The sequence below is a fragment of the Xyrauchen texanus genome, chromosome 13 (assembly GCF_025860055.1).
Source record: "Xyrauchen texanus isolate HMW12.3.18 chromosome 13, RBS_HiC_50CHRs, whole genome shotgun sequence".
Lineage (NCBI taxonomy): Eukaryota > Metazoa > Chordata > Actinopteri > Cypriniformes > Catostomidae > Xyrauchen > Xyrauchen texanus.
In genome coordinates this window covers 34,827,721-34,852,926 of record NC_068288.1, presented here as the reverse complement: position 1 = coordinate 34,852,926, position 25,206 = coordinate 34,827,721, and the positions used below count along the sequence as shown (strand labels likewise).

The window sequence follows — 25,206 nt, the reverse complement described above, 5'->3', positions numbered from 1 at the left end:
GGCAGTGGAGTTTACGTAATTCATCTCCTGTGACATACTTGAGTTGAGTGCAGGCAATACAGTGAAGATAACATGTTGTGAGGGATTTCACTGTTCTGCTTCTGTCACTCACTCGACATTGTGTCGATGTAGTGACACTAGGGGTTTCTCTTGAGAGCCTCGGTTGCCTCTGAACTTGAGAAAAGGCCAATGAAAAAATGCCGAACAGTACAAAGGAGGGCGAAATACGGCTGTTCGTTCAGATTTTTTCTTCAGAGTGGAGCTGTTGTGTGTTCAGAAGCTGACATTTCCACTACTGTTCCACTCACCTCTGCAGAGTTTTGCTGTTGGATCTTACAGTCTCAGTGCAGTCTACACCACTGGGCACTTCAACAGCACTTCTAAAAGAGCAAATAACCTCTAAAAGAGTATTTTATCTGAAAGAGTACATGTTGGCGTTGAATGTCTTTTTAAAGACGTGTCTTTTAAAGAAGCCTTTCCGCCTTTGTGTAGTTCCTGAATGCGGCATGTATCTCTCCGCTTCTGACGGTCATGGGCACTGCCTCACGTGTCTGGGCTGCGATCACACTGAGGCAGTGTATATGAATGGTTCATGTTCTCATTGCGAGAACATGACCAAGGCAAGGTTGTGGTCACAGCTTTCCTTCCACAGAGGGAAAGCCACTTCAGCTGTCCCGCCACGCCTTCTTCCTACGGGATTGAGGCTGCCGCGCCTGGGGAATGCAGTGGGCTCAGTTTCGCCGGGTAAATCGCCACAAACCACCCCAGCCCGCTCGTTTGCCCCCGTCCGTGTCCGATGCGAGACCGGCTCGTCCCACGGCCAGTCTGATGTCTCCTTCAGACCCCCCGAGCTGGATGAGAATATCTCCGCTGCATCGGAGAGGGTTGTGACGTCTGACGCTGAGGACTCAACTGGGCTGCCAACTTCGGGTCATTCAACACATCATGCCTCCTCGTCGCTCAAGAGCATGTACTCCGTTTGTTTGCCAAGGTTGTCCCCCTGTGACTGCGAAAGCTCAGGCAGCTCCGCCCCAACCCAGACCCAGCTCTCAGCCCCAGTGTAGAGCTCCCCGCAGGAAGCTGAAGCCCCCGTCTCACGAACCCATTCGTGGACCCGAAAGGCTCCCAAGCGTTCCTGAGATGATCGACACAGAGAGTGAGGCCTTTAGACCACTCCGTTCAGCCTGGCACCAAACAACTACAGTCATGGCACCGTGGACGCAGTCCCTTCGCCTCCACGCCTTCGACTGTAGACTCCCGGCAGGCTGGTCGTGACGAATCTAGAGGACGCCTCCATAGGACCTCCTCCTCAGTCACTTTCCCGCACCCAGCCGGGTGTGCGGAGCAAGATAAGTGCTTTGAGTTTCCCCTCAGCACAACTGTTTTGGGACGCATCTTTGCTTCCTGACATTGGTTCAGTGGGTTGCGGCCAATCTTGGACCTGCGAGTTCTGAACTAGGCCTCACACATACTCCTGTTAAGATGCTCAGGCAGAAACGTATTCTAACGTGCGTCTAGCATCGAGATTGGTTTGCAGAAGTAGACCTGAAGGACGTGTACTTTCACGTCTCAATTTTGCCTTGACACAGACCTGTCCTACGGCTCATGTCCGATGGCCGACGTACTTGTACCAGGTCCTCCCCTTCGGCTCCTCACTGTCCCCTTGCACCTTCACGAAGGTCGCAGAGGCAGCCCATGCCCCACTAAGGGAAGTGGGCATCCGTGTACTCAATGACATCGATGACAAGCTGATTCTAGCTCAAGCACCTCAGCCGCCTAGGGCTTCAGGTCAACTAGGATGAGAGCAAGCTCTTCCCGTTTCAGAGCATCTCTTTTCTCGGAATGGAGTTCAACTCAGTCTCAATGACAGCGCTCCTCACAAGCGAGCGCACGCAGCCAGTGCTGAGCCACACTCTGGCTGAGAGGGACACACACCAGTTTTGTTTTGTGTGTTTGGGGGAAGAGCATGCTGCTCTTGCGTTGGGGTGGGGCGGGTGTGAGCATTGAGATCTGTTCTCAGTCAAAATGCTTCGCACTTGTCTTGCTTACTTCCGAGAGTCAGTGCCCACACTTCCATCGTGGGGCTCTCGTATGGATCTGGCTGAGGAGTGAGAGACGGGTCCGTCCAGAGGTGGGACCAAGTAATTGTTTTCCAAGTCACAAGTAAGTCTCAAGTCATTGCATTAAAGTCTCAAGTCAAGTCCCAAGTCAAGCCAGGCAAGTCCCAAGTCAAGTCCCAAGTCAAGGCAGGCAAGTCCAAGTAAAGTCCAAGTCAATTTACAAGTCCTCAACTTTTAGCTTCAAGTCTTAAACAAGTCATTAGTGCGCTTTGCGCAAATTAGTATCAGAGTATTAATTACTATATTAAATTTATACTCATTTTATCTAGAAGTTTCTAATTTATAATCTAATTTTATCTTTTTTTTTTTATCGATATCTACCTGTAAAGACCAAAGAGGGTAATAAAGATGATACATGGATCTTATCTTTGGACACTTTAAGGCAAACCAAACTTTTACTCTAAACACGCAGTGAAAGTATTTAGGAAAAAACATGAAAAAATAATAAATAAATACATAAATAAATGTAATAATAAGAAAATAAATAAAGGAATAAATGTCTTGATAAAACAAATATAATTAGTTTTTAATGAAAGTTATTCCTGAATTTATTTTTGTATGACTTTTTTTCCTTTATTTGTTATTTTCTCTTTTTTATTTTTATTCTTTAAAAAAAAATTGTATTCTTTCATTTGTTTTAGTTTTTTTATTATTTATTTATGCATTCATTTATTTTTATATTTATTTATTCCCACATGTATTTATTTCTATATTTAAATATTCCCACATTTATTTATTTTTGTATTTATCCTTACATTTCTGTCTCTTGTATGATAATGATGTGGGCGGGTCCTGCTTACCATTGGCTTATTGTAAAAACATAAGAGCTTAAGTCAATCCAAGATTTACTGGTTATACTACAATCACAAAATAAATGCGGAGCTGTTTCTTCAACAAATCCTATAAAGAAATATAAAAAATAAATTAACACAAATAAAAAAATATGCAAAATAAATGAATAAATAATTAAAAGGTATGACTTTATTCCTTTTATTATTTTCTATATTAATTTTTAACAATAATAAATTCAGGAATAAATTTAATTAAAAACGAATTATATTTGTTTTATCTAGACATTTATTCCTTTATTTTTTATTATTACATTTATTAATTTATTATTTATGCAGGTTTGGGCCTTCATATGAAATGACGCTGAACGTGCTGAACTGGTGAATGAAATCTGAAATATTACCAGGCAGTGGCTAATTGCAGACATTTAAGTTGCATATATGAGTTATATACTGTAAACGGCTGCGAACAGAGTAAATTATCGGTTTTGTGATTTTTAGAACCATAACCAATATAATTAAATAAATATAGCTAAACACCTGACAGAGGACCAGCGCGTCCGCAAATGAATAAATGTGTTTACATGCACGTTCTGAACAGTTATGCTCAAAAAGCACCAACATGTGTGTGGTCATGCAGTTCCTTTATCGAGGTCATACAACAGCATGATAAAACACTGGGTAGATTTAGTCCATTACACCAATTGCTATAAAACGTTAAATGCTACTGACCGTAGTAAAACAATAGTATGCGGTTCGATATGCAGACTTTGTTAGCCTGTAAATCTGCCATGTGCTGCCATAGACACGTATGTTACTGAACCATAGCTGACGTAAATTAGTTAACAACTTACCTCTGTCTGTGGATTTTCAGATGCCTCACAAAATTGGACGTTGTCGATGAGGTGTCTGTAATTTTGGAACCACAGGTTCTACATGTTGCAATCCTTCTGTTGCCTTTAACGCTGTATTCAATATATCCCAATTATATCACCTTTGGAATTATTTTTGCTGTGTCCTTGTCCTTAAATGCGTGCCGCGGTCTTCAAACTTGGTCCAGCTTTCGTGGAAGCTGATTGGTGATTGGTTGAATAAGGAGCGTTGACATGCAGATTTGTAACTCAAATTAATCGTTTATTTGGGAAATTAATTGTTGATTTACTGCACATTTTTAATTATACAACTCTTATCTTTGGTTTTAAAAAGTATAAGTATTTCCAAGTCAGACGGTTGAAGTCCAAGTCAAGTTGAAAGTCATTGCTGTCAAAGTCTAAGTCGAGTCGCAAGTCTTTTTTGATTCTGTCGAGTCGAGTCGCGAGTCATCAAATTAGTGACTCGAGTCCGAGTCAAGTCCAAGTCACGTGACTCGAGTCCACACCTCTGGGTCCGTCCCTATTGCTCGCTCTCTCCCCAGATCCAGCTGGTCCTTCCCGTGATCCTGAAGCACGCTGCGTCGCCTCTTCGGTTCTTCAGGGGGACCGTGAATCTCTTGAGTCTGCGGACTTCGTGTTACCCACCTCAGAGCATTCTCAGGGCATGATAATAAATAATCGGAGGAATTACTCGAGGTGATTACTTGTGCGGTGGCCAGGCTTCAATTATACTGGCCACGCGAACAAGAGACCCCCAAACGCTCCAAGTTGGAGGACAGAGACCTCAGGGTAGTCATTTCTAAGAGGAAAAAACCCTGACGGTCTTGCACCCAGCCTTGTGGGGGAAGCCTCCCTCGGGACGGGGCACATGTATCATCCACTTCTACCCTCCTGATACCCCCAAGAAACCACTCCATTCCCGCCACCTCTGGTGTTTCAGAAGTTAGAGGCTTCCAACGAAATGTTGGGTGTACTGCTGCTTCCTGCCTTAGTCCAGGACAAAGAACTCTTGACATCCCCTTAACAGGAAGTGTCAAAATGAATACCCATCTCAGAGAACCTGGCAGCATGGAAACTTCTGCCAGGTATTTCTATGTGGGTCCTAAGAACAGTAAAAAAAGGCTACAGAATTCAATTTTCTTGGATTTCATCCAAGGGCCAGTCCCCTAAGGCTAATAAGGGTTACGTGTTGTGCGCTTCGTACCCTTTCTATGTGGTTCAGACTCCGGATCCTTACTTTGGGTCCCACTCTAGGTGCGTCTTGCCGTCGCAAGTTGCTAATGACAGACGCCTCCCTGAGGGGCTGGGGAGTGGTCTTAATTGGCATCCAGCTCAAGGGGAATGGGAGGGTCATCAGCTCGATTGGCACATCAACTGCCTCGTGTTGATGGCTGTATTTCTGGCCCTGAAATACTTCCTCCAGCATTTGAGAGGCCGCCATGTCCTGCTGCGGGTGGACAACACAGCATACATAAATCATCAAGGAGGTCTACGTTCATGCCAGATGAACACTCTGGTACGTCAGATTCTCCTTTGGACCCAGGGCAAGCTCCTGTCAGTCAGAGCAGTTTATATCCCTGGATGCCTGAATGTGGGAGCAGATTTACTGTCCAGACAGAAAATACCAACGGGGGAGTGGAAACTCCACCCCGAGGTAGTGGAACAAATCTGGGTGAGATTTTACAGGGCAGAAGTGGACCTCTTCTCCTCTCAACAGACAGCGCAATGTCAACTCTACTTCTCAGAGTCACCCAGCCCCCCCATGGGTCTGGACGCGATGGTACATACATGGCCCAGAATGCGCCTGTTGCGTCTGTAACCACATGCATGGATAAAGTAAAACAATGATGCATGGAAATCTTGTCAGAAATTGGCAGCATTCTGAGTGAGTTTGACACATATTTTAATAAATTGTTTGTCTTATTACTGATATGATGCAACGAGCACTGCCGCAAGTTGTATAAATGCTCTCCAATGAAGAATGTTCAGTTTTAAAGGCAAGAGAACTGATTCCTTGTCAAACAATAATGATATCTTGTTTTTACCAGCATTATCATCTGCAATCACCATTTAAAAAGCTATATTGGCTAGAAGTGCAGTCCACCATTAACATTAGAGCGACAGCGGTAGGAACTCCCATTAGTGACTTCATAGTACAGAGACTAGCGACACCAAGCAACAATGCCATTTGCTGTGTGAACGGGACTTAATGGGTTAGTTGACCCATAATTGAAAATTCTCTCATCATTATTTAACTTTCTCCTTCTTAAATTTTTGGTGATTCACATTCTTTGTGCATTTCACCTCCTACTGGGTAAGGAGAAGAATTTATGATATAAAATTACTTAAATATTGATCTGTTTCTCACCCATCACATCTTGTCTGAGCACATGGTTTAACCACTAGGGTCATATGAATTACTTGTATGCTCCCTTTATGTGGATTTTGGAGCTTCAAAATATTGGCACCCATTCAATTTGATTGACCTACAGAGCTGAAATATTCTTCTAAAATACTTCATTTGAGTTCACCAGAAGAAAGAAAGTCATACACATCTGGGATGCCAGGAGTGTGAGTAAATCATGAGCGAATTTTCATTTTTGGGTGACCTATCACTTTAAAATTGCTGGCAATGATATTAATTTTCAAAACTCAAGTGTGGAAAAACATGGAGAACCCTGATGTGCTTACAGTCATTACGGAGGAAATCATTAAGAAGCTGAAAGAGCGGGAAACTGTCCCAGCTCTCAGGAGACTGGATCTCAAGGGCAGCATCCATTTCCACACCGTACAAGGACAGGAAGTTCTCAGCATGTTCCGTCATCAGGTCTGACCACCATGCAAAGGCCTTGAATGTCCAGTGAAAGAAGAATGGAAAAAGACACAAAGTTAGAAATCAAGACTGTATAATATTATCTCAGCCAAGAAAAAGTGTATAAACTGGTTAAATGTCTGCCATAAACAGATTTCATGTGTTGTACTTGGTAAGTGTATTAATACCAAAATGTCTCTTTATCTTAAAACTTCAAATGTTGCTATATATAAACTGGGGGCCAAAAGTTTGGAATAATGTGCAGACTTTGCTCTCTTTGCTCAGAATTTGTCGGAAATAAATTGGTACCTTTATTGACCAAAGTGGCATTCAGCTGATCACAATGTATAGTCAGGACATTGATAACATGAAAAATTAAACTTAGAACTTAGAACAAATAGAACTTCTTAAAATACTTCAAAGAGTTCTCATCAAAAAATCCTCTACGTGCAGCAATGACAGCTTTGCAGATCCTTGGCATTCTAGCAGTCAGTTTCTCCAGATACTCAGGTGACATTTCACCCCACGCTTCCTGTAGCACTTGCCATAGATGTGGCTGACTTGTCGGGCACTTCTCATGCACCTTACAGTGTAGCTGATCCCACAAATACTCAGTGGGGTTCAGGTCCATAACACTCTTTTCCAATTATCTGTTGTCCAATGTCTGTTTCTTTGCCCACTCTAACCTTTTCTTTTTGTTTTTCTATTTCAAAAGTGGCTTTTTCTTTGCAATTCTTCCCATAAGGCCTGTACCAGAGTCTTCTCTTTACTGGTGTACATGAAACTGGTGTTGAGTGGGTAGAATTCAATGAAGCTGTCAGCTGAGGACATGTGAGGCGTCTATTTCTCAAACTTGAGACACTGATGGACTTATCATCTTGTTTAGTTGTACATCTGTCCTTATTAGAGCCAGGTGTCCTTTATCTTTGAAGACTGTAGTGTACACCTTTATATGAAATCTTCATATTGTTTTTATAGTTTTTATTTTGTGGCAATTTCAAGCATTGTATAGCCTTCATTCCTCAAAACAATGATTGACTGATGAGTTTCTAGAGAAAGCTGTTTCTTTTTTTTTGTTGCCATTTTTGACCTAATATTGATCTTAAGACATGCCAGACTTTTTCATACTGTGGCAACTCAAAAACAAACACAACGACAATGTTAAGCTTCATTTAATGAGCCAAACAGCTTTCAACTGTGTTTGACATAATGGCAACTGATTTCTTGTACCAAATAAGCAATTTAGCATGATTACTCAAGGATAAGGTGTTGGAGTGATGGCTACTGGAAATGGGGTCTCTCTTGATTTGATAAAAAATAACTTTGTTCAAATAGTGATGGTGTTGTTTTTACATCAGTAATGTCCTGACTATACTTTGTGATAAGATGAAAGCCACTTAGGTGAATTAAAGTACCAGTTTCCTTCTGAAAGAATCACATTATATAAAAATCTGCACATTATTACAAACTTTTGGCCACCCGTATATATATATACATATACATAGATAGATAGATAGATAGTACATCAACAGAGTGTGTGTGTGTTAATTATGTTAATTAAATATAGAAGGCATTCAACAAACCAGTTTACAAGGGTAAAGGTGACACATTTAATATCATGGGCTTTACCTTAAATTATTTATAAATTTGCAACACAGAAAATTCAACAATATACAGTATATTCTAAAACAAAGTCTAAATATGGTGAAAAGTATTTCACTAATAAGATATAATAAGATAAGCATATCTCAAAAACATCTCAAGAAACCCTCCAAAAACACATTAATCCAAATAAGGGAAACACAACATTCTTCAAAGAGAGGGCCAGTCATTCGATTCCAAAATTATCTTATAAGAATAAACCTTAAATCATGTGTTGCAAATGTTTGTACATAAATTACCAGTGGTCACTCTACTTTATAACAACATTCCAACTATCAGGTCAATTGCCAGAGGAGTCAAGATGCCAGAGGAGGTGCAGTTCTCATGCAAGTGAGGTAAAAATCCCTGCATGCTTTTGCCCTCCAAATGGAAGATGTAGTTCAACAGTTCACATCACTGCATCCCTAACCTTGGGATGGGGATGTGTCTTGCGATCATGCAACATTGCACTCCCTGATTCACCAAAGACTGCAAGCAAGCTTTTTGCAAAGAGAACTTGATGTATTCAGTATGACTAAATATTAATCAGACACCGTGCTTTAATCTCTTAAAGTGATAAGAAATGTTGGGCCTGTATTGGGATATTGATCTGGAGTTTCTAAGATCAATCAGGCTTGCTTGTAGTCTTGGCATGAAACACTTTTCTTCTAATTAATAAAAAAACTGATCAGTGATATACCCATTCAGGGAACTGATCAGCCTTTTAAGAAGCTTAATCCTTCCCCAAGCTGCATGCTATGTCAATTTTTTTACCCATAAAACAAACAGCTCCAATGAGCCCCAGAACATTTCCCCCAAATCCTCTCAGCAAAGGGACTGCAAGCCTTAACATTTCACTTACCTGCACTCTTCATAATTATCTATTAAAAGTACTACATTGGTCATAAATTTGTGTTCAACAAATATAGAATTTACTGGGTTGCTGAGCAACGCACTACAAAATCCAAATATCTAAACATTCTTAAAACAAGACACATTTTCTTTAGAAGCAAAATAGCACAAGATATTTTGTCTTGTTTTCAGAAAATCCAGCAAAATTCACTAATGTTTATACATATAACAAGAAAAAACGATTTGCCAATGGGGTAAAAAAAAAAATGTAATTAAAAAAACTTGATTCGAAGGAAAAACAAGTTTATATTTCTTACCCTTTGGGCAAAAGATTTTATCCAAGAATATATTATGTTAAACTGCTTCGAGTAATTTTTCTTGATTTAAGGATATTTTTGCAGGATAATAAGATGATTTTTTTTTGCAGTGTAAGGCTGAGTTTAACTAGACAAATGAGTGTAGAAAGTGGGGAGAGAGCGAGAGATGTGCTAAATCCAAGCAACCCATGATTCCTTCTCCAAGACCCTTCTTGCACACATGCATATATATATATATATATATATATATATATATATATATATATATATATATATATATATATATATTGAAGTGGGTAGGTGTAAGCATTTGCTAACAGGACAACAGTACATGTTATGCCCCCATTGACTAATGAGTAAAATGTTTAATATGAACTATACTTTTAAAGGGGTATGAAAATGAAAATCCTCTCATTATTTACTCATCCTCATGTAATTTGAAGCTTTCAAGATTCAAAAGGGAAACAATAGCACCAAAAAGTATTGTAAAAGTGGTCCATACAACTAAAGCACAATATACTCTAATAACCTCTCATGAATACACCAAGAAGAGCTGAAATGGATGTCAAGATTTTCTGTGAATAATGACTTACATATCAGTCTTGTTGCTATGTAAAAACATAATATGACTTTAGAAGTGCACAAGTAATATGGACTACTTTATGATTCTTTTGGATCCTTTTTGAAGCTTCAAGTCCCCTTAAATCTTCAGTCCTCATTCATTGTAATAGCATGGAAATGAGCAATCAGTACACATAAAAAATTGTTTGTGTTCCACGGAAGTAAGCCATATTGGTTTGGAGGGACATGAGTAAGTAAATGATGATAGAATTGTAATTTTATGGTGAACTAATTCTTTAACTTCTATCAGCAAGAGAGGTCCTAGGAAGAGGGTTATGAAATTGGTTTGGTCCTTCAGAGGGAGTTCGAACACCAACTGTGGAATATATAATAAATAAACTTTAGGGAAAAATAGCTTATTGGGAAAAGTTAGGGTGACACAACAAGTGGTGGGGTGGGTGTGATGAGGAGGAGGGGGTGGCCGGGCTGTGAGTGTGTGTGCCTGATGCTGAATGGCCCAATCAGTGGGAGAGAGATAAGCTGTAGAGTCAGGAGTGCTGGAGAGAGAGAGAAGAACTTGCACGCTGGCTCCCGGACACGCTGTCGCCCGGTCCTCAACCGCTCCTCTGCCCTCTGGAGGATGCCAGCACGCTCCTCCCCTGGCAGATGGCAGCGAGTCCTCTGGCCCCTGGTGGACGGAACTGCTCCTCCCCTTTTTTGGCAGACGGCAGCCGGCAGCGACCCCTCCGTCCCCAGGCAGACAGCCGCGGCTACTCCTCTGGCAGATGGCAGCGGAGAGGACTCCACGACAGCGCATCCCTCCTGCCTCCCGGCTTTCAGCACCACTGTAACTGATAAAGGATGGGCAAGGAGGAGGCGGGAACTGGCTGAACAGTAAACATAAAATGTAATGTTAAACTTAAACTACCATAAAACAAACATAAACAAACACACACACATGCAGTGTGGCCGTGTGCATCTCTCTCTCGAACTGCCGCCACCAGCTCCCCTTTATCTCGCTCTCACGGCCTGGCAACGCCCCCCTCTTCGTCACACTCCTCCTCTGCCCGATTCAGGCCGGGGCGCCACCGGTCTGACCAAACACAGAGACACTGCACTTCCGGCCGTTCTGTCAGCCGGTGGTCCACCTCGCCTTCTGTGAACTTGAGGGACAGACGAGGAGAGGCGTGGGAAGAGGGAAAGGGCAATTGGAGACACAGAGGGAGAGAGGAGAGAGAGAGAAAACTTGCTGCCAGCTCCCGGATGTGCTATCGCCCGGTCCTCAACCACTCCTCTGCCCTCTGGCGGATACCAGCTCACTCCTCCCCTGGCAGACGGCAGTGAGTCCTCCGGCCCCTGGTGGAAGGAACCGCTCCTTCCTTTCTTCGGCAGATGGCAGTGGCTCCTCCAGCTCTCGGCGGCCGGCAGTGACCAAACCCCCGACCCTAGTAAAAAACTGCTCCTTTGGCGGACGGCAGCGGCGAGGACTCCGTGACAGCGCATCCCTCCTCCCTCCCGGTTTCGGCATAAATGTAACGAGGTAAGGTGGGCAAGGAGGAGGCGGGAACTGGCTAAACAGTCAACGTAAAATCTAATCAGAAACTCAACATAAACAAACATAAACATAAAGACACACATGCAATGCGGCCGCATGCTTCTCCCTCTCTCTTGAACTGGCGCCTCCGGCTAGTCTTTATCCTCCTCCCGTCTGATTAGCCCGATTCCCGCCCTCCTCCTCGTCACAGTGGGCAAATATCTAAATATCTCCCTGGAAGCAAATGAATCATTCAAAGACAAACTTGCCAGTGGGGACGAAAGACTTACAAGTACTTTGAAGGCAGTTGACAGGCACAATGCTGAGGAATTAATATGCCCATGAGTTAACCCATGCCAGACACGGCAAACAATTCCATCATATCATGAGGAATAGGAAATTACAGGGCAAAGGGAACTCTTTTACAGCTCATGCACAAGCCAGTAAGGGGCTTTTTCATTGCATTCAGTTTGACCACATACCTCTTTTCCCTGCACAACACCATCAAATGGTTTGAATGGTGAGAAAAACATGAAAATGTATGATGTATGTGCAAATATTAATGTGTGCACAAAATGTTTATTATGTACAAATTTTGGATGAGAAATATATTTTTATTGGATCTATATGTAAAGGATGGTTTGGTACAAACTGGCTAGAGTAAGGCTTGTGTGAGTCTATAAATGTAGTTTTACCATAAACAATTAATTAAATTAATTGTTCACCCAAAATGAAAATTCTGTCATCATTTACTACCCATCATGTCTTTCAGAACCTGTATGAATTTCTTTAATTTTGTGGAACACAAAAGGAGTTCTTTATATCAGAATATCGAAGTTGCACTGCCATACAATGAGAATGAGTTGAAAGCATCAACATTCTTTAAAACTTCTTGTTCTACAAAATGAAGAATGTCATACCAGTTTGAAACAGCTTGAGTAAACAATGGTAGAATTTTCTTTTTTGGGTATGCAATCTATTTAATTTGCATTTAAATGTTAAAGCTAAAAATATTTTGCTCATCAGCTTTAATTAAATAGTTTCCCAGAAATTCAGAAGACCAAAACTGAACACTTTATTACTCTAATTCCATCACACTGTTTAAGCATCTTCTTCCAACTACCCCATCCACCCAGACATAACAGAAAAGCCCTTATGTGTGTTAATTGACATGCTTGAGGGAAAAGGTACACTATGTGATGACAACTTAGGGAAAAAAAGAAACATGATACTGTACCGACTGGTCTCCTGTACTTGTGACCGCAGCCTGTTAAGCATATTCAGAAAGATACAGTAAATCTATAAATCTCAGGAAGACCATGGATTACCTGATACTTTAAAATTGCAGCTTGGAATAATGCCAATTATATACTTTTTCTTGGAGTAGTCAACTAGTGTAACTAGTTGACTACTCCAAGAATGCAACCAATATTTATTGACTGGAAACCCTACTTGGCTCACTTCTTATAACACACCTATAGTGTTCCATCTTTTTTTATAAAAAAAAAATAAATAAAAAGAATTTGTCAAACATCCAGAATGCAGAAACAATTTGTATTCTGGGGCTGCCTTTAGTGTACACATCCAAGGAAAGTGGTGGAGAAACTGGATCTCATGTTAGAGTGAAATCTTGCTGCTTTACTAATTCACTTCAACCATACAAATTGTATAGTGGCAAATGTACAGATGTTCTTATTTGAGAGAAGAACTTTAAAGTTATTTAAATCAATGCTATATTCATAGAATACATTAATAAACTAGATAAGGAAAAAAAGAGTGTGAATGTGAGAGAAAAAGAGAGAGGTAGACCAGACACACCTCTGCGTGATGGTCCTGGTTCTGTTGGAGAACCTCTATGACTAATTCCGCCAGGCGGATGACGTGTTCCAGTTTTTTAGCAGGTGTAGCTAGATTAGCTACATTCTCTGGAGCACAGTGGTGGGAAAAAGAGCAACTGTTAATAATAAACAGGTTTATAACATATTTTCCCATGAATCTTTGATGTCATGAACACTACAAGGCAGTCTGAAAAAGCTAAGGTCATACATAGCTAACTGTGCATGCAGAAATGACAATATTGTTGATGACAATCATAACACTTGAAGAATAGATGGATCCTAACTGAATGGATCCTAACTGGACCTTCTAAGTGTAAAAGTGATTTGTGAAGTGATTTGCTTTAAAGGAACAATTTTGCTTAATAACTTCATTATTATAGAGTTATTATAAAAATCTTTGGCCCCAAAGTGCTTATGGACACTTGAGCCACACTTAAAATGTATGTATTTTATTGCATTAGATACAAAATATCAAACCAAGTGGCATTTGCAAACAAATTACACTAGAACTAACATTTCTTAGTTCCACTAATTGTCTTATTTTTGAACAGTATATATATATTTTTAAATATATTTTTTCACTTAATACCTAACAAACATCTTTTTGTGAAATGTTTATCTTGAGAAGTGTGTTTATTCTATTTTCTTTAAAGTAAATGCCATTTGGTTAGACATTTTGTTCCTTAATACAATAACATTCATACTATACATTCTGAAGTGTGGCTAAAGTGTCTAAATCATTTTTGGGGCAACTGTATACAATTCTTATTCTTATATAGCTGTAATTTTAATGAATCTTAATAATACTACCTTTAAATTTTCTCAAAGAGAAAACTGGAATTTCTTAGTGCTAACACTGTTGTCTAGAATTTAAGGACAACACATGAGAGAAAGAGCAGGCCAGACCATTAGACATATACAACAATTTGATGAAATGAGGACAGCAGGACAAACAATAGTGTTTTTCTGATTTTAATATATAATCAAGTTTGGTCTGAACAAGATGAATGGAAATGACATAAAAGCAAAAAGACTAAAAAATACAGACCAACTCAGCATAGCTGAGCTCTCCACTGAAGAAAAAAAAAACAGGTAATCTTTAATTTATTGACTGTTATTGCAGTCATGGAGTGCATTACTTATTTATCATTTTGCCTGACTCTTGGTGTCTAGATTGTGATATGTTCACTTTTATGCCATTGGTATTGGTCTCTTGAATTCTCTGGTTATTAATGTTAGGTGTGGGGTGCTGCACTATAGTTTACCACTCACCAGTCTGTGGACATTAAAATCAGATCAAAGCTCATTCTAGCTCTTCCTAAAGCCATGATGTCATCAACACAACATGATAAAGTAATGACAATGGATGTGATGATAACCTGTGATTAAGCAATCTGTGATTATCATCATCCATGTTTAATACTTTATCTATTTTCAATGTATCCAAAATGTTTTGGACATGTCAAAAAAATAAAAAAATAAAATAAGGACTGGGAATGAAAGAAGGAAAATATCTCTGAGTGATTTAGAAAATCTTATAATCTCAATTTCATTGTCAGGTATATATATATATATATATATATATATTTTTAATGATTGTATATTGTAATTCAGAACTGAATTCAACTCCTGAATTAACATTTTATTTGAATTGTGATAGAAAATTGAATTAAAATGTAGCGATTTTTAATAATATGTTTCATTTTATTAATACTAATAATGAATGTTCAAAATGCCACCTATAGTAATGTCATGTTACTGTTGTAACCTCCGTTCCCCTTCTGTCACTCACTCGACGTTGTGTCGACTGAAGTGACACAAGGGGTCTTTTCTGATGGCCTCGCGGACCTCTGAACTTGAACTTGAGAAAAGGCCAATGTCAAGTTGGCAGACAGAATTTGCATGCCCCGCCCCGGACATATGGTATAAAGGGAGTGGGCGAGCGATTGCCAGACAGGTTTTCACTGAGGAGCCGAGAATACGGTTACGGCGCATTACAGTGGTAGGGATAGTGACGTGGCAAGGGGAACACAACTTCTCGTTCCTTCCATCAACAGTAACTATGACGTTCCCCTTCTGTCACTCACTCGAGGTTGTGTCGATTGTAGTGACACAAGGGGTCCCACTTAAAAATGCTATGCACTAACCCGTGTTACGTGGCTGCCGAGCCAGGCTCCCCCAATAAAAGGTGTCACATTCCGCTCTTAGGTTCCCCATACCCGTACAGAAACAGGCGACATGACTTGTATGGGAGTCAGCCGGACTCGTCATAGAGTTATATCTTAATGCTATAGATGCGTCGGGGAAGGCGTCCTTTCCCGTTCCTATTCTTTCAGGGGGAACACAGAGCACTCGACTCGTGAGGGCTAGGGAGGAAGAGCATCCAGGGAGCGAGAGTTTATTGGCTCACCTGGGAAAGAAGGAACACTGGATCAGCTTGGTGAAGGTGCAAGGTGCAAGTGGAACACCCAGTCGGTTGTTGGGGGGGGGGGGGGGCACGGCCTAGTTTTGACAGGCTAGGGAAATAGCGTCAACAACCCAGTGAGCTAACCTCTGTTTAGAGACGACGTTCCCTTTCCGCCGTCTGGCAAAGCAGACAAAGAGCTGCTCAGAGCATCTAAAGCCCTACGTGCGGTCCATGTAGATAAGCAAAGCACGTACTGGACACAGCAACGAAGAGGCAGTGCTTGCAGGTTCACGATCTGGTCCCTGAAGGGGGTCGTAGGAACCTTGGGCAGGTAGCGCTGTCGTGGTCTTAGGATGACATGAGCATCTGCTGGACCGAACTCCAGGCAAGTGTCGCTGACAGACAACGCTTGCAGGTCCCCAACCCTTTTGATGGAAGTGAGCGCGGTCAGGAGGGCCGTCTTCAAGGAGAGGGCTTTGAGCTCGACTGACTCAAGCGGCTCGAAGGGGGGTCTCTGAAGGCCTGAGAGGACCACTGAGAGATTCCAGGAGGGGAACAGGCTTGGCCAGGAAGGGTTTAACCTACGGGCTAAGGAACCTGATAATCAAGTCGTGCTTACCTAGGGACTTGACGTCTACTGCGTCGTGGTGGGCTGCGATAGCAGCGATATACACCTTCAAGGTGGAAGGGGACAGCCTCCCCTCCAGCCTTTCCTACAGGAATGGAAGCACTGACTGAACTGCGCATCTCTGCGGGTCTTCAGATCTGGAAGAACACCAATTTGCGAACAGACGCCACTTGGTTGATCGTGTCCACAACTGCAGGTGGTAGACCGCTTAAGTCTTCTGCGTCCTGTCCAGGGGACAGACGTGGAGATTCCAGAGTTCTGGACGTGGGTGCCCTGTCCCTGAGAAAGAAGGTCCTTCCTCAGGGGGATTTGCCAGGGAGGTGCTGTTGCAAGGAGCGTGAGATCCGAGAACCAGGTCCGGGTGGGCCAATAAGGAGCCACCAAGGTGACCTGTTCTTCGTCCTCCCTAACCTTGCACAGCACCAGTGCAAGAAGGCTCACTGGGGGAAATGCGTGCTTGCACAGCCCCCGGGGCCAGCTGTGTGCCAGTGCATCTGTGCCGAGAGGGGCCTCCATTAGGGAGTATGAGAGCGGGCAGAGGTCTATCTGTGCCCTGCCGAAGTGGCCCCAAATCAGTTGGACCACCTGGGGGTTGAGCCTCCACTCTCCGCTGAGCAAGATCTGTCACGACAGCGCGTCCACCTGAGTCGCAGCTGACTCCAAAGGAGGAGATGGTGGGCGAGTTGTGATATGAGACGGCATTGGCAATTTATGTACGCTACCGTGGCGGTGCTGTCTAAGTGGATCAAGACGTGCTTGCCCTGAATCAGTGGGAAAAACCTCCGCAGGTCAAGGAGTACAGCCAACGACTCGAAGCAGTTGATGTGCCAACGCAGGCGGGGCCCCATCCAGGAGCCAGTGGCTGCATGCCTGTAGCCACGTCTGGACACTTGCTGTAGGGGGACTCCTGTCTGAAGAAAACAGAGGTCTGTCCAAGGGTTGAAAGTCTGATGGCAGGAAGGGGGTGATAAACACACGTTATGTGCTACGGCGCCATGCCCATCTCAGGACTTGAGTCTGAAGCCAGTGCTGGAGCGGTATCATATGCATCAACCCAAGCGGCGTGACCGCGGCTGAGGATGCTATATGCCCCAGGAGCCTCTTGAACTGTTTGAGAGGAACCGCTGTGCCTGGCTTGAAGCGAGCCAGGCACGTAAGCACTGACTGCGCACACTCTGTCGTGAGGCTGGCCTGCCGGGGCTGGGCAGTTGTGGGTCCGGAGGCCAGATGGTCGTGTCCGGGGAGCTGGTTGTGATAGATTGTGCAAGGTTTTGTGATAGGGACTGCAAGGTTTTGGTGCCGGGGTGCCGTGAGAACGGCACGCGCCAGTCTGATGACCCAGGAAGTGAGGAAATCGCTCTTTTATTGAAAATTTGGGTACTGCAGCCCTAAGGGGGTGCGGCGAAAGAAAAAGGGATAACCGAGGATTCGAGTGGTCTTGCTGCCATCTCCAGAGCAAATGTCTGGCTTCCTGGGTGCGCTGTCTCAGGAGCATTTAGGGGCTTTACAGGCCCTAGAAGAGGTTCTGGAGATGGAGGACGTAGGCCGTCTGCGGGGTGCGCTCGACGCTGGGGCTGAGAGCTGGGCCCAGGTTGAGGCGGAGCTGCTGGTGGTTTCTTCGAAGGGGACGCCCACGGTGAGCAGACAGGGGGTGGCCTGCGCTGCGACGGCGCGGCATGATGTGTGAGATGGCCTCCGTCTGCTCTTCTCTTTCCTCACCACGGAAAACTGCTAAGCGAAGTCATCGACGGTGTCGCCGAAGAGACCGAACTGGGAGACGCGGGCGTTTAGAAAGTGGGCTTTCCTGCCAGGTGGCGGCGTTCTTGGGAAACAGGTGGATCGCAACCGGCCTGTCCACCAGAGGGACCTCCGTGTACATGTGGACCGCCCCGCTGTCCAGTAGCGAGAGCGGACAAGCGTGGAGGTCGGTTCCAGGAAGTAAAAGGTGCCCTCCATGAACTCATCAGCTCGTCATGCACTTCCGGGAAGAAAGGTACCGGTGGGTGAGGGGGGGTTGTGGCTGAGAGCGGCGCCCGTAGCCAAGGTACCAATCATCAAGCCGCGAGGGTGGGGGGGAGGACGGAGGGTTCCAGTCCAACCCCACGCTCACATGTCGGCCATCTGCGCGTCAGACTCTAACTGGGCGGGCTGGCCCGAGGACGGGAGTCCGGTCAGGTCTTCAGCGTCAGATGCTTGAATGCTCTCCGATGTAGCGGCGATGTCATTATCCAGACCTGGCTCCAGGGATGAGGCAAACTAGGTGTGAAGCGTGCTGCCGTCGTCCCGAGCTTGGACGGAAGAAAATGAGCATGCCGGGGGGGCGGGTGGTTCGTGGGGCTGCGTTCGTGGGTCATCCTCAATCCCGTGTGAAGGAGCAATGCGGGGGCCGGCTGGAGTGGCGTTCGTTTTAAGAAACGAAAGCCGGGACTGCAACGGTGCCATGGTCATGTCCTCGCATGTAAGAACATGAACCATCCACAAACGCTGCCTCGGTGTGATCGCTACCCAGGCACACAAGGCAGCGTCTATGACCGTCGGATCTGTAGAAATACTGGCCACATCCAGGAACTACACAGCGGCGGAAGGGCATCTTTACAAAACGCATCCTGAAAAGGACGTTCAACGCTCGCTTGTGTATGTTGCTCTTTACCAGAAAACAAACTCTTTTAGAGGAAAATAAACTCTTTCAGAAAAGTCAACTCTTTTATGAGAGAAGAGCTGTCGAAGCGCCCAGGGGCAGAGTCTGCACAGCGTGCAGAGAGGAGAAAGCCGCTGGAATGCACCGTCAGATCCAACAGAACGCTCTCTTGCAGAGGTGGGTGAAGCAGCCATGACACACAGCTCGCTGATCACACAACCGTTCGGCTCAGGAGAAAAAAATCTGTCTGGCATTCGCTTGCCCGCTCCCTTTATACCCGTATGTCCAGGGTCACAACGTCGGGTGAGTGACAGAAGGGGAATGTGTGGTTAATCTAAATATATATTTATTGTCATTCTAATTCAAATTCAAATTCAAATAAACAAAACATCCTATATGGTGTGGCCTATTTAATTCAAAATCAAACGCATTAATCAATTTAAAACTCAATTCTTAAATTTATAATTTAACACAACCCCAGTTTGGTCTGATCGCATTCCCAGTGCTTTAGTGAGAAATATTTGAACACATTTTGATACATTGAAAGTATTGTCACTGAAATATTTGTGAAAGATAGTTTTACTTCTTATAAAGCTGCATGATGTCATACCATTATGCAGATTCTTAATACCAATGAAGAAATTCAGTTTCCATTAAAAAAAATAAAAAATAACAGAAGATAAGTTATTACTAAAATTGTATTCATATAATTATAGAAGAATACTATCTTCACAAAACATAATGCACATAAGAGGCCCTTGTGTCATGGAGTTTCAGACAAAAGAAGTTCTCCCCCTTGTAGCCATAATTGTGCCATGTATATTATACAGTGTGCGTATGCCAGGATGTGTTGAAGGGGACAGGGGATGACGTCAAACATAGCTTCACCTGGATCCTTCTGATCCTTAAGAGTTTTCTCAACTTGAGAGAGAAAGAAAGAAAAGAGAGAGTCAGAGAAATACAAACGATGATAAAGAAAAAATAGAGAGAAATACAGAGTGAGAAAAAGAGGGAGTGGGAAACAAATGAATTATTCCTTAAGGTGGCATTTTTAAGTCACCGCAGCATCCCTGGTAATTTCACTCTTCGTCACTCTCCAGAGAATTCTTGAATATTGGAAATATAATAATAATAATAATAATAATAATAATAATAAAAACAATGGTAACAAATACACACACTTGGATATTTACCTGGAACAACAGAAACATACAACATAGCAAAGTAGCAACAGAATGGCATACTTAACAAAGAGACATCAGCCATTGTTCACAGTTGTTGTAATTACAAACGGGACAAACTTGTGATGTTGGAACATATAAGTCATAGGTCATACACTTGTACTAACTCCTGCTCTCCTGGTAGCTCTGTCACCTGTCGTTGTGTTCTGGAACCCCCCAGTGATACCACCTACCACACCACACTACACTCAGACGAGCAAATAAAAAATGCATTCAAGTCACAAACATGAGCTTCAACCAAAGGTGGACAAGAGGAAGCTGAACGGATGCATTAATTATGTTATATTAGAAACAGATGGAACATCTCTGCCAACGAAATTGTAATATTATGTATTCCTCTCTACTCAATGTCTATCATCTGTGTGAAGATGGCCAAACGGAAAATAAGAATTGACAGTTCTGAGAAAGATGTGAGATGGGAGGTTGAATAGTTGATGAAAAAGGTAAACGAATGAGGGGGTTAGGAGTTGTTACTCACGGATGGTTAAATCCATAACTTGTGTAGCCAAGGAGTAGACAGGGTGATCATACATTTCCCTCTTTTTCCTGAAGAAAAAGAGGATTCCGGCATGCAAGAGATTGGGGTCAGAGAGGAAGGGTGGGGGGTGGGTGGGGGTTGATGGTTTAGGGTTATATATGTTGAAGGGATGTTTTGTCTCACTGGAACTTCTCATTAAGAAGAATCACATCACTATACCAACATTATTGCTTATTTATACTTTTTTACGTTCTTCACACATTACTGTACTATATTATGACATCTAAACACTTGTAAGGTAATACATCTAAAGTTTGCATTACAAACTACATTTACAAGCTTGTTCAGGTGGGATCCAATTGCATGGTAGCTGATACAGCATGCAACTGCGAAATGAAGGACTTGTACAACAAGTCCTGAAGATCATGCAAGTCCACACGGGTTTGATAATTTCACGGAAGCACCACAAATTTCTTCAGAGAAACTTTAACGTCACACAGTTCACATTTCACCTTGGAACTGCCATGATATGTGCAAGGAAGTACATAATATCTATTTGCAAATATGTTGCTACAGTCATGGAATTTCCGTGAATATGTTTACCTAATTTGGTCTTCCAGGCCTATAAAAAATTGCTCAGAAATTTCTCATCATGCTATTTTAGCACCAAAAATTGGATTAGATCATTTTGTCAGCTCGTTTTCTTCAATTAAGACAATTTCTGTCTGGAACTTACTGATCGTAGGCCTCATTGACCTGAGCTTATGCACCTTATTTTTGAGTGAAAAAGAAGCATTATTTGTGGATAATTATGGAAATATGAAAACCTAATGTACTATATATCACACTAGTGTGCTTTAATGTTAAACAGGAAGTTTGTTTTGAAAAACATTTATTTAGTATATAATTGCACACAATTGTGATGTTCCTGATCAAAAATGTCCAGGCTATTAAAAATGTCATTATGACATTATATAAAAATCATTATGCTATATTATCATGTAATGTATCATATACATTAATAATTTGGCAACTTGTTTTCTTTCAATTAGGACAGATTTAGTATTTCTGTTTGGAATTTATTGATCATAGGCCTCATTGACCTAAGCTTATGCACCTCGGTTTTTGAGTGAAAAAGTATTCTTTATGGGTTATTTTGACAAAATGAAATACATAAGAAAACATCTGTGCTATAAACATTACACACTAGTTTGTTTGAATGTTTAACGGGGAAGTTTGTTTTGAAGCACTTTTATTTTGTAAAAAAAATGAAAAAAAATGAAAAAAATAAAAAAATAAAAAAATGGCAGAAAGTCACACTTGTGGTGTTCCCAGCCAAAAATGACTGGCCATTGAAAATGAATGGGGAAGATCACAAAAAACAAGACTTTTATTTTGAAATGAACTAGGGCAAGTGGTCTAGTGCCATGATCAAGGATATGATCAAGAGCCTCATGCACAGAGAACTGCTTGGCCATTGTGCTGCCACAAAGTGATTTAATGAGCAATGCGCTATGAGACTTTATATAGCATAGCTGCATATTAGTAAACATTAGCAGCGTTTCCACTATCTGGCCAAATGAGGGCATGCTAGTGAGTGCCAGGGCCATTTGCATTCCCACTGTCACTTCCGGGGATTCATTGTGCCCCCTCAGGGCATTCTCGGAGCCAAGGTCCAATGAACTTTGGCCAACCGATTACCCTTGGGCCAAACAAGGCCAACTGGGGATTGAGGCGGATAGATTGTCAAAGGCGGTGTTTCATCTAACTTTTTTATAAAGCGAAATTTTTTTAGAAAAAAAATTCAGGCACAGCACGAATCCGTTATAACATACACAATGGACACAGCAGTGCCCAAAGAAATGTCTTTCCACGATTCGATGAACATTCATAGACAATGTGCTGGGACATACTGTAGTCCCACTGTTAGTAGAGAGACCACTCTGGACATCACGGCAGTAAGCATTAGCTAGCTAGCTAATGTTTACATTTGATATAAACTCGATATTCTAGATAACTAGATAACATGATACCTCAGTTTAACCTCCCCTTTTGCTTGTGAAATAGGTGAGGTGTGTGACATTGGCACGTGTGTGTGTGTGTGTGTGTGTGTGTGTGTGTGTGTGTGTGTGTGTGTGTAGCGTGTATTTATCACTTTATGGGGACCAAATGTCCCCATAAGGATAGTAAAACCCGAAATTTTTGACCTTGTGGGGACATTTTGTCGGTCCCCATGAGGAAAACAGCTTATAAATCATACTAAATTATGTTTTTTGAAAATGTAAAAATGTAGAATGTTTTCTGTGAGGGTTAGGTTTAGGGGTAGGGTTAGGTTTAGGGGATAGAATCTATAGTTTGTACAGTATAAAAACCATTATGTCTATGGAAAGTCCCCATAAAACATGGAAACACAACATGTGTGTGTGTGTGTGTTTGTACAGGTTTCAATATAACAGTTTGTCAGAGTGACACATTTTGAAAATGTCCTCACTAATACAGAGACATTTTTTGAAAACCCAACAGTGAGGACATTTTATGTAGGTGGTTTAACTGCTCACTAGTAAAAAAGGCTCATAAATCAGCCAAATCTGGTGTAGCTTTAAATCAACTGATGTGCACAAGTTTCTGTGAGGGATAGGTTTAGGGGTACGGTTAGGGGATAGAAAATATCATCAGCCTGCTATGAAATCAATGGAAGTCTATGAGATGTCCTCACTAATATAATGAAACAAACCTGTGTGGGTGTGTGTCTGTGATAATGTTGGATGGATAAATGGGTTGTTGGATAAAGTCAGGGTAGGATAAAGATCATCTCTTTGAAAAAGAAAACATGTAAAATTCAAACATAAAAAAGACTTTGTGCATGTACGTGTGCTCATGTGTTTGTGTGTGCGCATGTCTGTGTGTGTGTGTGTGCCCATGCAAAGGTTTAAGGCCTTTGTGTTTGCAAGCACACATGCACATACGTGCTCATCTAATGGATGAACATGCTCAATTTTCTCTTATTTTTGATCTCCCCCATTCATTTTCAACGGCTGGTCATTTTTGACTGGGAACACTGGAAGAGAGACTGTGCCATTAACTTCCAGGTTAAACATTAAAGCATGCTAATATGATAAATAGTACAGAATGTTTTCATATTTTATTAAATATTAGCAAAATGATCACAAATAATGCTTTTTTCACTAAAAAAATTATGTGCATAAGCTCAGGTCAATGAGGCCTACGTCCAAACAGAAATACAAAACCTGTCCTAATTGAAAGTAAAAGAGTTGACAAAAAAGATTTTTGGTGATAATATAGCTTAATGAGAGATTTAAAAGCAATTTTTATTAGGCAGGTCATTTTTAAAGCACGCACATATGCACGCACGCACATCATGAGGGTTAAGCTGGATAATGCAACGTGATTAGATGGTTTAACCCTTATACCACAACCACCTTTAGATTTTTAATCAGAGGCAAATCAGAGGCATTAACAAGCAAAAAAGTGGAGAAAATTATTTTTAAAAGGATAGCTCACCTCACCCATGACCAAATTCTGTCATTATTTACTTATGTCGTAAACTTGTCGTTCGACTTTCTTTCTTGTATGGCGTTAGAGGTCTTTAAATACAGTTAGACAGCTACTGGGCACCATTCACTTTTGTTAGACAATGGTATAAAAATTGTTGGACTTTGCTAAATAACAAAAATGAGCTAAATTATTTTTGTCGCACAAATACATTTCCATAGACATGATCATGAGTACGTGATGACAGAATTTTCCTTTTTGGGTGAACTAGCCTTTTAGGAAATGGTTTCACTTTAATTCATGAGACAACAAGAAGTCAAGGCCCTTTAAAGGTGATGTGTGTAATATTTTATGTAAAACAAAAATAAGTGTAAAACCTTGTGGAAATGTGGAAACACCACGGAAACGAAGTAACTCTGTTTGAGCATTCTGACCAGCCTAACATAGCAAGATTGGGTCAACCAATGGCATGAGTTTTGGGAGGGACTATCTGTTTGTCTGACTAATGTGTGGAGTGTTTGAGAAGGTTGTTTGCACACAGTCATTATGCACACTTTTACACAATTATCCTTTTAAGACAAACTTATAAAAAGATTCTGAAAGTTGTCGGCCATTTGTGACACTTCTATCTTTACTTTGTAACCCAGTTAGAAATAATAAGTGACAGAAGCAATGACTTGACGGAGTAGAGGGCAGTCATTAAGAGAGAGACAGAGAGAATAAGAAGGATCATAAAAAAAACATGTATTTTCTTCCACTTAGCTTATTACAGGCTTAAAATGTGAACGCAAATGCAGATCTCAAAGAATACAATCTCAGGCATCCAGAGGTGGGTAGAGTAGCCAAAAACTTTACTCAAGTAAAAGTACTATTACTTAAAAAAAATAATTAAGTAGAAGTAAAAGTAATAATGTTATTAAATTACTCGAGTGAGAGAAAGTATCCAATAAAAAGAATACTCAAGTA

The 25,206-nt window shown here is 41.8% G+C and overlaps 1 protein-coding gene across 4 annotated transcripts in view; it reads right to left on the bottom strand.

The window, feature by feature from the left end:
• LOC127653800 (calcium-dependent secretion activator 1-like) overlaps window positions 1-25,206 on the bottom strand; it is a 168,617-nt gene that overhangs the window by 28,061 nt on the left and 115,350 nt on the right. For 2 of the 4 annotated variants that reach the window (XM_052140570.1, XM_052140568.1), the window contains exons 17-20: window positions 19,897-19,929; window positions 13,316-13,422; window positions 12,735-12,764; window positions 6,472-6,628 (exon numbers count right to left, since the gene is read on the bottom strand). In XM_052140570.1, coding sequence (XP_051996530.1) covers window positions 6,472-6,628; window positions 12,735-12,764; window positions 13,316-13,422; window positions 19,897-19,929 — 327 coding nt within the window. The remainder of the gene's footprint in view (window positions 1-6,471; window positions 6,629-12,734; window positions 12,765-13,315; window positions 13,423-19,896; window positions 19,930-25,206) is intronic. The other 2 variants (XM_052140571.1, XM_052140569.1) reach the window with 1 other exon arrangement.